At 44.4% G+C, this 12238-nt stretch overlaps 1 protein-coding gene across 2 annotated transcripts in view; it reads left to right on the forward strand.

Annotated features, from left to right (window-relative positions):
• Positions 1-11732, forward strand: part of yjefn3 (YjeF N-terminal domain containing 3) — a 32909-nt gene extending 21177 nt beyond the window's left edge. Inside the window, exons 2-7 of one of the 2 annotated variants that reach the window (XM_066695787.1) lie at positions 1154-1262; positions 6106-6216; positions 8998-9111; positions 9401-9551; positions 10178-10373; positions 11546-11732. In XM_066695787.1, coding sequence (XP_066551884.1) covers positions 1154-1262; positions 6106-6216; positions 8998-9111; positions 9401-9551; positions 10178-10373; positions 11546-11549 — 685 coding nt within the window. In that variant the 3' untranslated portion in view covers positions 11550-11732. Of the gene's footprint in view, positions 1-1153; positions 1263-6105; positions 6217-8997; positions 9112-9400; positions 9552-10177 lie in introns of both variants that reach the window. The other variant, XM_066695786.1, reaches the window with a different exon arrangement.
• Positions 11733-12238: the final 506 nt, after the last annotated feature.

The raw sequence follows: 12238 nt of genomic DNA on the forward strand, positions 1-12238 counted from the left end.
GGAGACAAAACCCCTCCAGAAGTACTTGTAACACATCTGTGAAGCCAAACCTTAGGGCGTGTGTCCATCCTCAAGTTAGTTTTGTCTCACAATGTCTCTATAACCAAGATCTCAATGTCCTGTTTTAAATCAGCGATACTGACTGAGTCACAGTTTCCTGCTTTGGAAAGAGATTCAAACATCGACCAACACGGTCAATAACTGGCTCCCTAGTTACTAAGTCACCAAGTCAATAGCCAGAGGGACGTCCTTAACCTTAAATATTCCTGAATATTGACACACTGAAATAAAGATCAATGCACCTGAACCGAGAGATCTCAACGGCCCAGACAGAGGGTTTAGAGAATCGCCATCCCCCCGTCTCCAAGTAACCAGCCTCTTCCCTCAGCCCCGACTCCTCCACCCGCCACCTCCGCCTCCTTATTCCAGTTTTTCGTTTAATGACCGGGCCTCATGCGGATTGTCACTGTGGGGATCATTTATCAAATAATATGTTTCTCTCGGTCTCCGGGTCATTACCGGGCAGGGGCTGGGAACTGTCAGGAGGCTGCAGGAGTAGGTGAACAATTATCTCGTGCTGCGTCACTCCAACTTGCAGGAGAAGGCCACGGTGGGCCAAAAACACGATGTCAACGATGCTCTGGGAGCCTGGCAATTTCTCCTCAGCGATGCTTACTGTCCAACTCTTGATCTCTCACGGCAGGATTTTGCTGGTCTGTGGCATGGCTGCAGAATTAATGTTGGTTCAGCAGCGCCGACGGTCCTCCGCATTTGTTATGGTTGGGTCAGTGGATGGTTTTACATCCATATTTGCCCACCCGCAACAAATATATATACATATTACCAGGCAAATAATATGTCTGGAAACTAAACCTCCCTGCGAAGAGATCTGACCTACTTCTCAAACTCATGAATATACTTTTTAATTAGCAGAAGAGGTAATTAGAGAGAACCCTAATTACACAATGTGCTGCGCTTAATAGTTGTTATAATTGTGTGGCAATAGCAGGTGTTTAATTCTTTATAGACTTAATAAATAAAGATAAAAAACATCTTATTTCGGAAGCAGGTCTATTAGAAGGATACAGAAATAAACTCTAGAAGGTTCCTTGTGTTCTAATTGTGTCCCCTCTCTCTCTCATTCTGTTTATAGTAAGGCGGAGGCATCAGCTATCGAGACCGAGTTGCTAAAGGACTATCGCTTTGGAGAGCAGCAGCTGATTGAGATCTGGGGTCACGCCTGTGCCCTTGCCATCACCAAGGTGGGCACTTAGGGTTGACCTGCCCAAACACCATTGAAAGGCTTTTCCTCCTCCTCCTCATCTCTATTCCTCCCTCCATCCCTGGGCACCTCTCAGCACCTTTGTTTCAGTTTCTCAATTCCACAATTCCATTATCTTTTCTCCTCTCACTCTCCTCGCATCCTGTTCCCTGTCGGATTACTGACGCCCCCTTCTCTTCTTTTTTGGTGAATTTACAGTGACAGACATTCCTTTACACAAAAAAAACTGTAGAAGACATATGAAACAAAATACAGTAGTGAATGTGCTGAAAATGTGCGTCTGCTGCTTTCTCACTGGAATCCAGTCTGGAAGCTGTCTGCTGTACATCTGTGTCCTTCAGTCTCAACACAAGGTACAGGACTGTACTTTCAGCCCCAGCACTTTCTATTACTAATAAATCTGAAGGCGACAGACAAGGAATTTTATTTTAGTTATATATATATATATATATATTTATAAAAACATAAAACAGTAACCTTTCCTTGGGTGAATAACTGCAGTCTTTTGGTTTATAGAACAATTTGAAAAGGCAGAGGAATCTCTACAAAAGCCATAGTCGAAATAAAAAAAAGTATTGAAATGTGTAGCTTTATTTGCCTCTTCAATTTCTTTTGAAAACTAAGAGGACAATTAAACTGATAAGCTAAAACATTTACATAAATAAAAGTGTATTTTTTAAAGTTTTAATTCTGTTTTAATGACCTTTTCACTGACTTCTGACTAATATAGTGGTCTATGAATTTTGAGAATAATATCCTAGACTTCTTGTTTGGGGTTGCCATATGTTTATAAGTTATACGGATAACTGTTAATTTTAATAGATGTAATTAATTACAAACCTGTTATTGCGGTATCAATGTTTTAGTTATTTTAATTATTACTTTTATTTACATTTTCCACCGAAATCATACTAAAAGCAGGCTTCACAATCATAATGCCTGTTCTTGTTGCGCAGACACCGCTGAATATTTCCGACAGTTTTCCGAGCTTGGCTGCCCCCCCGCTCCGCTCTTCCCGGCTCCAGATGTTCCCTCAACGCTCCACTGGGTCCTAACGAGCCGCGGGGCCGTGTCTCGCGCTACCTCTCGCATACTGTCGCTGCTGTCGTTTTCATCGTTAGTGTGACGCCTTTATCTCCAGTGACTCGCGGCCAAAAACACAACTGCCTTACGAGCCTCCACAGCACTGTAAAACGTGCCTGGTGCAACATTCGCACAACCTAAGGGGCCTAGAGGGACCTCCAAATGATTTCTCTCTTTTCTCTTGTTTGATTTAATTCCCCACATGTTGCGGACTTCGTGCAAAGGTTACGGACAACCCTTGTTCTCTCAACACCCAGGGCGGCAGTTTCCACCCTCTGCTCATCAGCGTTTTTTTTCTTTATCCCTCCTCTCCTTCTGTTCCTGCTTTGTACTTTGTCAACCCACGCAGTTTTGTTTATTTACCTACTTAAATATTTAATTTCTAATTAAGCCGTTTTTAACGGCAGAAAGCTGCCGCAGTCCTTTATGTATATATCAATCTGTGATTGGGGATGTATTGCACTGCAGTCCTGGCCCCAGTGACCTGTATTAATCAGGTGGGGGGTGGAGGTGCAGGCAGGCTGGTTAAAGAAAACGTATCGCCAATTAGCCAGGCTGCGGGGGCGGCCGGCCTGCGGGGACTGTGTCAGAGCAACATTGTTAGCTTGAATGAATGCGCAGGGCTGTACAGAGCCCCCATGTCGAACAACCATCCAGCAGTGACCAGAGTCTCTTAAACCACACTTATTTTACAGGAGAAAACAGAGCAATTATGTACAGTGAGGGAAAAAAGTACTTGATCCCCTGCTGATTTTGTACGTTTGCCCACTGACAAAGAAATGATCAGTCTATAATTTTAATGGTAGGTGTATTTTAACAGTGAGAGACAGAATAACAACAAAAAAATCCAGAAAAACGCATTTCAAAAAAGTTATAAATTGATTTGCATGTTAATGAGGGAAATAAGTATTTGACCCCTTCGACTTAGTATTGGTGGCAAAACCCTTGTCGGCAATCACAGAGGTCAGACGTTTCTTGTAGTTGGCCACCAGGTTTGCACACATCTCAGGAGGGATTTTGTCCCACTCCTCTTTGCAGATCCTCTCCAAGTCATTAAGGTTTCAAAGCTGACGTTTGGCAACTCGAACCTTCAGCTCCCTCCACAGATTTTCTATGGGATTAAGGTCTGGAGACTGGCTAGGCCACTCCAGGACCTTAATGTGCTTCTTCTTGAGCCACTCCTTTGTTGCCTTGGCTGTGTGTTTTGGGTCATTGTCATGCTGGAATACCCATCCACGACCCATTTTCAATGCCCTGGCCGAGGGAAGGAGGTTCTCACCCAAGATTTGACGGTACATGGCCCCGTCCATCGTCCCTTTGATGCAGTGCAGTTGTCCTGTCCCCTTAGCAGAAAAACACCCCCAAAGCATAATGTTTCCACCTCCATGTTTGACAGTGGGGATGGTGTTCTTGGGGTCATTCCTCCTCCTCCAAACACGGCGACTTGAGTTGATGCCAAAGAGCTCGATTTTGGTCTCATCTGACCACAACACTTTCACCCAGTTCTCCTCTGAATCATTCAGATGTTCATTGGCAAACTTCAGACGGGCCTGTACATGTGCTTTCTTGAGCAGGGGGACCTTGCGGTGCTGCAGGATTTCAGTCCTTCATGGAATTACTGTGTTCTTGGTGACTATGGTCCCAGCTGCCTTGAGATCATTAACAAGATCCTCCCGTGTAGTTCTGGGCTGATTCCTCACCGTTCTCATGATCATTGAAACTCCACGAGGTGAGATCTTGCATGGAGCCCCAGACCGAGGGAGACTGACCGTTATTTTGTGTTTCTTCCATTTGCGAATAATCGCACCAACTGTTGTCACCTTCTCACCAAGCTGCTTGGCGATGGTCTTGTAGCCCATTCCAGCCTTCTGTAGGTCTACAATCTTGTCCCTGACATCCTTGGACAGCTCTTTGGTCTTGGCCATGGTGGAGAGTTTGGAATCTGATTGATTGATTGCTTCTGTGGACAGGTGTCTTTTATACAGGTAACGAGCTGAGATTAGGAGCACTCCCTTTAAGAGAGTGCTCCTAATCTCAGCTCGTTACCTGTATAAAAGACACCTGGGAGCCAGAAATCTTGCAGATTGATAGGGGATCAAATACTTATTTCCCTCATTAACATGCAAATCAATGTATAACTTTTTTGAAATGCGTTTTTCTGGATTTTGTTGTTGTTATTCTGTCTCTCACTGTTAAAATACACCTACCATTAAAATAATAGACTGATCATTTCTTTGTCAGTGGGCAAACGTACAAAATCAGCAGGGGATCAAATACTTTTTTCCCCTCACTGTATATATACAGATTATATAGATTGATATTGTGATCGAGCTGGCTGGAAACCTTACAGAAATCCAATGAAGAAAGAAAGCTAAGCAGAGACGCATTCATTGGCTGAGTCATCGCGTCGATTATTAACATTACTGTGTCTTCGTGGTGCTTTGCTCCTCATGAGACCGTTCTCCAATCTTCTGAGTTACTGAGGCTCACAGAGAGACAGTAACAGTCCTGCTTGTATCGCTGCGCTTCACACAGTCTCTTCTGAAATGGATAATAAAGGTTTGGGTAGGCCAGGTGGTTTAGGTTTAGGTCTCTGGCTGAGATCTGCAGTTAAGGATGTGATGGCTGGTGTGCGTGAACACAGGCGGAAACGAGACAAATAATAATAATTGGCACCAATGACAGGAGCAAATCATTTTGTATTTCACACCCCCGTGCTTGGGTGGGTGTGTGTGTGTAATTGGGGGCGGGGCTCTTTCCTAATTAACATCAGCGATTTCCACAGCCGCATTACCCGGAGCGTGTCAAATCAGTTACGGGGTGCGTCTAATTACAACCACATCCCGCGACATCGTTTCGTGTTTTAATGATGTGAACCCCTGCTTAGTTTTGTGTAATCAACCGTCGCTTTTTAAGATACCGTCCCTGGCTGATTGAGGAGCACAAGTAAAACAGGCAGGGAGGAAAAAACACACAGACACACAGAAAAACCAACAAACCAAGTAACAAACTGCAGCATTTCAGCCCTGTGAGGAAAATCGTAACAATGTGCGTCCCACACAGCCCTGATAATTATGGAAAGTGTACAGTGTGTGAGAGTCTTCCGATCCAGTCACAGGGCTATTTTAATGTGGAGGGTTTAATTAAAGACAGGGTGCCGTTTCCCCTGCCCTCCTCTCTGGCTCTGGACAGTGCTGTGACGGACAGTAGGAGCCTCCAGGGAGCAGCGATCTGTCATTCCTCTCTGGGCTTTTCTTTTTCCCTCACTGTCTGTGACACATGTTGCCCTGCTAGGCCGCTGTTAATGTGTCACTGCTGTCTCCCCTGATAACTACTGCAATTAACAGCCTGCCGGGGTGATGGCCTCTGTGTTAATTCAGATGGACTTTCAACAGATTTGGTTCTTTTCGTTCCCTTTTTTTTTTTCTCTTCATTCCCGTGACAGCAGGGCTGCACATTTAGCCACATTTGGCACACGTTTAAAACCATCCCCAGCTGCTGTAAAAGGAGAGGTATCTCAATACACAGATGAGATTTCATTTCATTAAATTAGATTCGATGGATTAGGCTAGATGCAGCTATTTGTCCGCCAGTGCACCATCCTGCCTGTGCAATCGCAGAAATTTTAAAAAACGAAAAGGGCCGGGGCGAGAATAATTTGGTTTCCTTTTATCCGTTCTCTAGTGCACGGTGTCTTTATGCCCAACCCCATCTCTGTGTGTCTGTCTCCTCTTCTCCAGGCCTTTCCTCTGAGCTCCCTGAGTAAGAAGCAGCCCACAGTGCTGGTCGTCTGTGGGCCGGGGGAAAACGGTTCGGTCGGACTGGTGTGTGCCCGGCACCTGCGTATATTTGTAAGTACAGAATCTCTATATCCAGGGAACATGGTGAGATTAAAACACAGAATGCTGTACAAAATCACTGCGATATGGTGCCAGTTCTCAAGCAAAACATCAACCAACGAGGCGCAGGGCTGTAGTGCATGACTAATGAGCTCAGAATTAAGCTAAATATCCCTGGCACTCAGCACCCACTGACAGCCACTAAAAGCTGAAATGGCAGTGGGGTGTAATCCCAGTGCGCAGACCACTCACAAAACGCCAAATGGTGCAATTTTAGATACCAGTTATTTGCTTGGCTGACACCTTATCTAAAATCTGACTTTGCACTGAGACTGAGAGGTGAAATCCAGTTCAAGATCTCACAGCTAAACGGCGGCTGAGATGCACGACTGCACCGTGACACACTTGGGAGAAGACAGTGTGTAGAGGGCAAGAACACATGCGATCTTATCTGCTGCGGTGGTCTAGAGTAACCGACTCAGGGTGATGAGGGTTTACACACAGTAGAGAAGAGATGTATTGCAGGGCTGGGATTGGGTCCAATCAGCGGCCCTCACGTGGATAAATTAGCTGTCGATTTACCGAACGCAGAGCTGCAAAAAACACAAGCAGGCTGGTGTGGTGCATGCTGGGAGAACGTGAGTTTCCCTTGTTACGATTAAGACACGGACACAGCACCCTATTTATAATGTGTGTGCGTGTATGAGCTTGGCCAGCAAACGCCTGGAGAAGTAATACACACACAAAGAAACACAATCCTCATTGAACAGCCGTTAATTAGAAACATTCAGAAACCCTAGTCAGCAACATCAAGGTCAGAGGCAGCGCTGCCCGGGAGATCAAAAGCACTGTGTCCACCTCAGCGGCCGCCTGCAGGGCTGGTCTGTTCATGCGTCATTTGGCAGAGCCGTGGATATGCCCTGCTGCCTGCATTGTGGGCTACCATTCGAACAGTTTAACCGCACTAGACAGACCGGAGAGCCAGGTCCTATAGTCTGCTACTTACAGTGTTTAAGCCCTAAATGTAAAACATATACAGCACACGGTTAATGCATTGATTTTCTTTCATGTTTTATGTGTTAAACATAGTTTTGACCATATGAATTGTAAATTGTAGATTTACGCAGCGTCCAGACCATCTATAAAAAGAGAAGAAAAAAAACCTATAAAAAATACATATATTGATGACATATATATGTATTTTTTTATTCTGCATTAATAACATCTGTGAGGCTGTGTTCTCCGTTTTGCCAAGAATGCTCGGCTGGGCTGGACTCTGGAACACCAGGGAGACAGACGGCTGCGCACGCCGGTCTATAATTATGTGCCATTAATTCTAATAGTCAGGCTTGCGTTGGTGGGTTTGCAAAGAGACGTTTCTATCCAAGGACATTGGTAAGAGCGTCTTCCAGAGAAAGTTTAGTTTTTTTTCTCATCCGTGTACAGCAGGCTCTTAAAAATTATTACCCTCCAAATCTCAAGTTTATAACTGGAACATAGGGCCCTGCCTATCTGACTGGCCAGGATGATGTCACTACAAGGAATGCTTCCCCCCCCACCCTAGTGTGACAGGGATGTTTAAAATAGTGTTCTTCTTACACCTGACTATAAACGTATAACTGTTCAGGACACACTTCCTCCCGTCTCCTGCAGAGGGCGCTCTGTGGCTGTGATTCTGGTCCCACCAGCTCCAGCACATTTTTCACGGCCGATATTAGAGCATCTGAACTGATTTATGATTAATCTTTTTCCTAGAAGATAAAATGTTACCAAAGAACCCCCCAAAAAAGCATAAGCAGGATGGGCAGGAGAAAACTGTCCTTACAATGTGTTATCAGACTTCCTCCAAGCCTCTTTCTGAGATGAAGATCTGTAAATCGTTTCAACCATAAAATCACCCCCTTCGCCTCATTTCCATCCCCGCGCCTGTGACGGGGAAAGAACAACGACCCTTTGTAATTCCAGACGGTTTGATGGTGCATGAATCAGCGGTAGGAAAAAGACCTGCCAGTGCTTGGCATCGTCTCCTCGGCTGAAGCGGAGACAGCTGCTCCTGTGATCTCTGGCCGATACCGAAGATCCCGATACCGCCGACTTGAAATGCCCCGCCGACAGCTGCTAATACTACACCACGGCCTCCCTGATTTAGGGCCGCGGAGGGCCGAGGGTGGGCGCGCGGCGAGATGCATCATCCGCCCCTGACATGTGGAGGGGATTTGGACTGGAGCTCCCCCTGTGGAGATCATGCTTTGCGTTCGTCTGGAAGGCCGGGCTTGGATTCCGATGTTCCTATTCACGTCAACAAAAACAGGACATGCCCGAGGATATATAAAGACAGATAGGGACACAGATGCCATGTTATATAATATATATATATCCAGGGTGTCGAAGTGGACCTGATATAGATCATAGAGTGTGGAAAGTGTTTATCAACGCCACGATCATTACGATTTGTACACGGGAGCTAAAACTGACTTGGATGAACGTTCTGTCGTGCCACGGACAGTTCTCCTCTGCACGTCCGCAACTCCGAAACGACCGCAAGAAATTACGCCTAGCTGGAGACGGCGTGGGTGTGGAAACGATGAATCTCTCTCAGTGAAGCGAAAATGATCCATTGGCCCTGTCAGGAGTTAGATGAGCAAATTGTGCACTGGAGAAAATGAAGCTTTGATAATTATCTCAGTGGTCTTGTCACTGACGAGTGCTGGTTGTGTAGGAAAGATCCCTCTCTCTCTCTCTCTCTCTCTCTCTCTCTCTCTCTCTCTCCCCCTTTCTCTCCCTTGTATGCAGGAGTATGAACCCACCATATTCTACCCCAAGCGCTCCCAGCAGAGCCTGTACCAAGACTTCACAGTCCAGTGTGAGAAGATGGACATCCCTTTCCTGTCCTACCTACCCACAGAGGTGAGCAGAGATAGGGTTTGTTAGGGTTTATTGCTCGAAGTGAGAACTAGGGGACAAAAACCAGGAGAGAACTGTTGTGGTGCTTGTTCCGGAGATGTCTTCTACACAGTCTGTAGATCAGTTCTGGCCAACCTTGACCCAGGAGAGGCACAAGCCTACAAATTGTATGGGTATCATGGGTGATTGTGACCAATTAAACCCCAGAACTGAATCAATTAAGCTCTGAACTGAACAGAATTAAACTACGCTTGTGAGTGTATGACGGCCGTGTCGGTGGTGCTTTTTGCAGGTGCAGCTGATAAACGACGCTTATAACTTGGTGATCGATGCCATTCTGGGCGTGGACACCGACCTAGCCGAGCAGCGGGAGCCCTACTCTGGCATCCTGGTCACGCTCAAGCAGATCAAGATTCCCATTGCCAGCGTGGACGTGCCCTCAGGTAATCAAAGCACCAGACCACGCCCAGACCCCGGGGGCCAGGAGTGGATAGTGCCGGATGGATTTTGGGGAACTTGTGGGTTTTGTTTTTAGTGTTTATAGCTAAAAATGATATTGTGCCATGTGTTCCCTGCATTATATTCAAAGTTGTGTCTTGTGTAAGGCTCTGAGTGTCAATCTCTTGTCCTGCAGTGAAATGATCTTTCTTCTGCTGTGTGGTTTCAGGCTGCAGGGCTGTTTGTTCTCTATAAGCAGTCGTTTGAGCTTTGTGTGTTCATCCCTCATTGCTGTGTGTACATAATTTTTTGTTGCATTTACATTACTCATCATCATGTGTACATTACTCATCGGTTGAATAAATGTCTTTACAATGGGAGGGATTTCGGTTCTTGCACAAGTCTATAGTCTTTGGCATGTTCTTAAATCTAATAATCAATAAAAACGCCCTTCTAGAAAGATAAGTCTCTAGATTCTTTAAAAACACTCAAAGGAGCCAAATTCTGGATTTCTAATGGAATCATGTGTTCCAGAACCTGAGAAAATTGCAATTATTATTATTATTATTATTATTATTATTGTTATTGTTATTGTAATGATCTAATTTCTTTGCTTCTCTCTCCCTCTCAGGCTGGAACGCGGAAGAGGCGGCGAAGACGGACGGGATCAACCCCGAGGTCCTCATCTCCCTGACCGCGCCCAAGAAATGCGCGGCCAACTTCTCCGGGAAGCACTTCCTAGCCGGGCGCTTCCTGCCCTACGACATCCAGAAGAAATACGACCTCAACCTGCCCGAGTTCCCTGGCACGGACTGTATAATGGAGCTGTAAGGCCCGTCCCCTCCTTTCGGAGAACCCCCCCCCTCCGTCTGATCTTTTTTCCAGAAGTGAAAATGATATATATATAAATATATATAATTATATATATATTAAAAAATGCATTTTGTATTTTATAGTGTACTGTATTATATTGTTGGTTGGGAGCGAGTTGTGCCTCAGCCCGTTTCTGATTTCTCCGATAGAGGAAAAGTAGAAGAGAGAGAATAGTTTGACCCATCAATGAGAGGAGCACAACACTGAGGCCGGCGCTGGAAGCATTCGAATCGGAGGCGTTTATATCAGTTCCACAATCCACTACGCACTGAAAGGGTTTTAATTGATTAATGTACAGCTACATGTCTACCACAGACGAGCTGAAATCTCTTCCAATATACATTCAGTTGTGGGTAGACTTGCTATAAAAATATGCAAACCTTAGTTCCACTCAATTTATATGAACCAGAATATGACTAGGGGTTAATCTATACTGGAAGGTGCCACTTTTACATCGAGAGATATCTGCATATATGTATATGTGTATCTATTTATGTGTATCTATTTATCTACCTATATACAGTGTAGTCACAAATATTCACTCCCTTCATTGGAAAGAATATTTGAGGATTCCTTTGGCATAATTAAGTGTTTGTTCAACTAAACTTATTAATCAGTGATATGTTTTCAGAGTTTGTTGAACACCGTTTCAGCCGAGAGGAAACTGCCCATAAAATACTTTTGATTTAAGACTAATCTTTGGATGACTGCTCTGTTGACTTCAGCGGAGCATACATGCAATCTCTGCAGAGTAAAAAGTGGTGCTTTCCAATACGGATTGGACATTTGCAGTGTATGTGTTCGGTCAGAGTCGGGGTAGGGAAGTATGACCACTTTTAGAGTAAATCGCTAAGAAAGCTGCTAATAAACCCAACCTCTCTCATCCTGAGGAACTCTTGCTCTCAAAGCTACTTTCTTGAATATAATCTTTCGAGGGAAAGAGGAAGTGGGATGAGTTTCTCAGTCTGAATTCACATTGACGGCATGAAAAACAAAGAAAATAAAGTTGGAAATAAACTGATTCCTAGAGCGAGCGGTTTTGAAGCTGTGGTGCTTTTGCATTGTATCTTGAGCTGTTAATTTGCTAACATTTACTCTCTTAGTAAAGGTTTTTTCTTGTACACAGGTGAAAATAAAACAAAGTTTCAGTTGTGATGGTTCCCCGGAGTTGTTCGTATCTCAAACCCCTCTTTGAAACATGTGCTCTACTGTTTCCTCCCTGTTCTCGTCTTCGGAAGATGAAGACGCTAGTTTGGTTTTGAAAGGTTTGTAGAGTTTCCACTTGGTCCAATAAAATGTTTCTGCAGTCCTGATGTGGTCTCTTTTGAGTCGTATTTTATTAAAGGCCTTTGATTGAACCAAATGTACAAAAAAAAGACTTTCAGAGTGAACAGAACATGCTAAACCAATTTGAAAGTGTAGCATTTTTGGTGACCCTTTTTTCCATTTGCATTCTCTCTCTCACACACATGCACACAGAGAGACAGAGAAAGGATTAAAGCCAATCTAGACAGAGACATAATTTAATTTAACTTCCAGAACCCTTTAAATGTATAAATAGATACCAGTTGTGTCATTATAGCTTGATTACAATACACACGTGAAAAATACATGTGCTTTACTCCTGAGCTCCCTCTTGCAGCTTCATGCGCAACTGCACTCCTGGCATATGATGTCAGTGAACATATTTAAGTTGTTGTTTCACAGATAGACATTTATTTAAAAAAAATCCAGCTGTATTTTTTTAAGGTTAGGATTATTGTTAAGCTTAAAATTTTTAAACAGGGTATTTTAATTGTTCACTGTTAGAGCTACCAGT

The sequence above is a fragment of the Amia ocellicauda genome, chromosome 22, assembly GCF_036373705.1.
Source record: "Amia ocellicauda isolate fAmiCal2 chromosome 22, fAmiCal2.hap1, whole genome shotgun sequence".
Classification (NCBI taxonomy): Eukaryota; Metazoa; Chordata; class Actinopteri; order Amiiformes; family Amiidae; genus Amia; species Amia ocellicauda.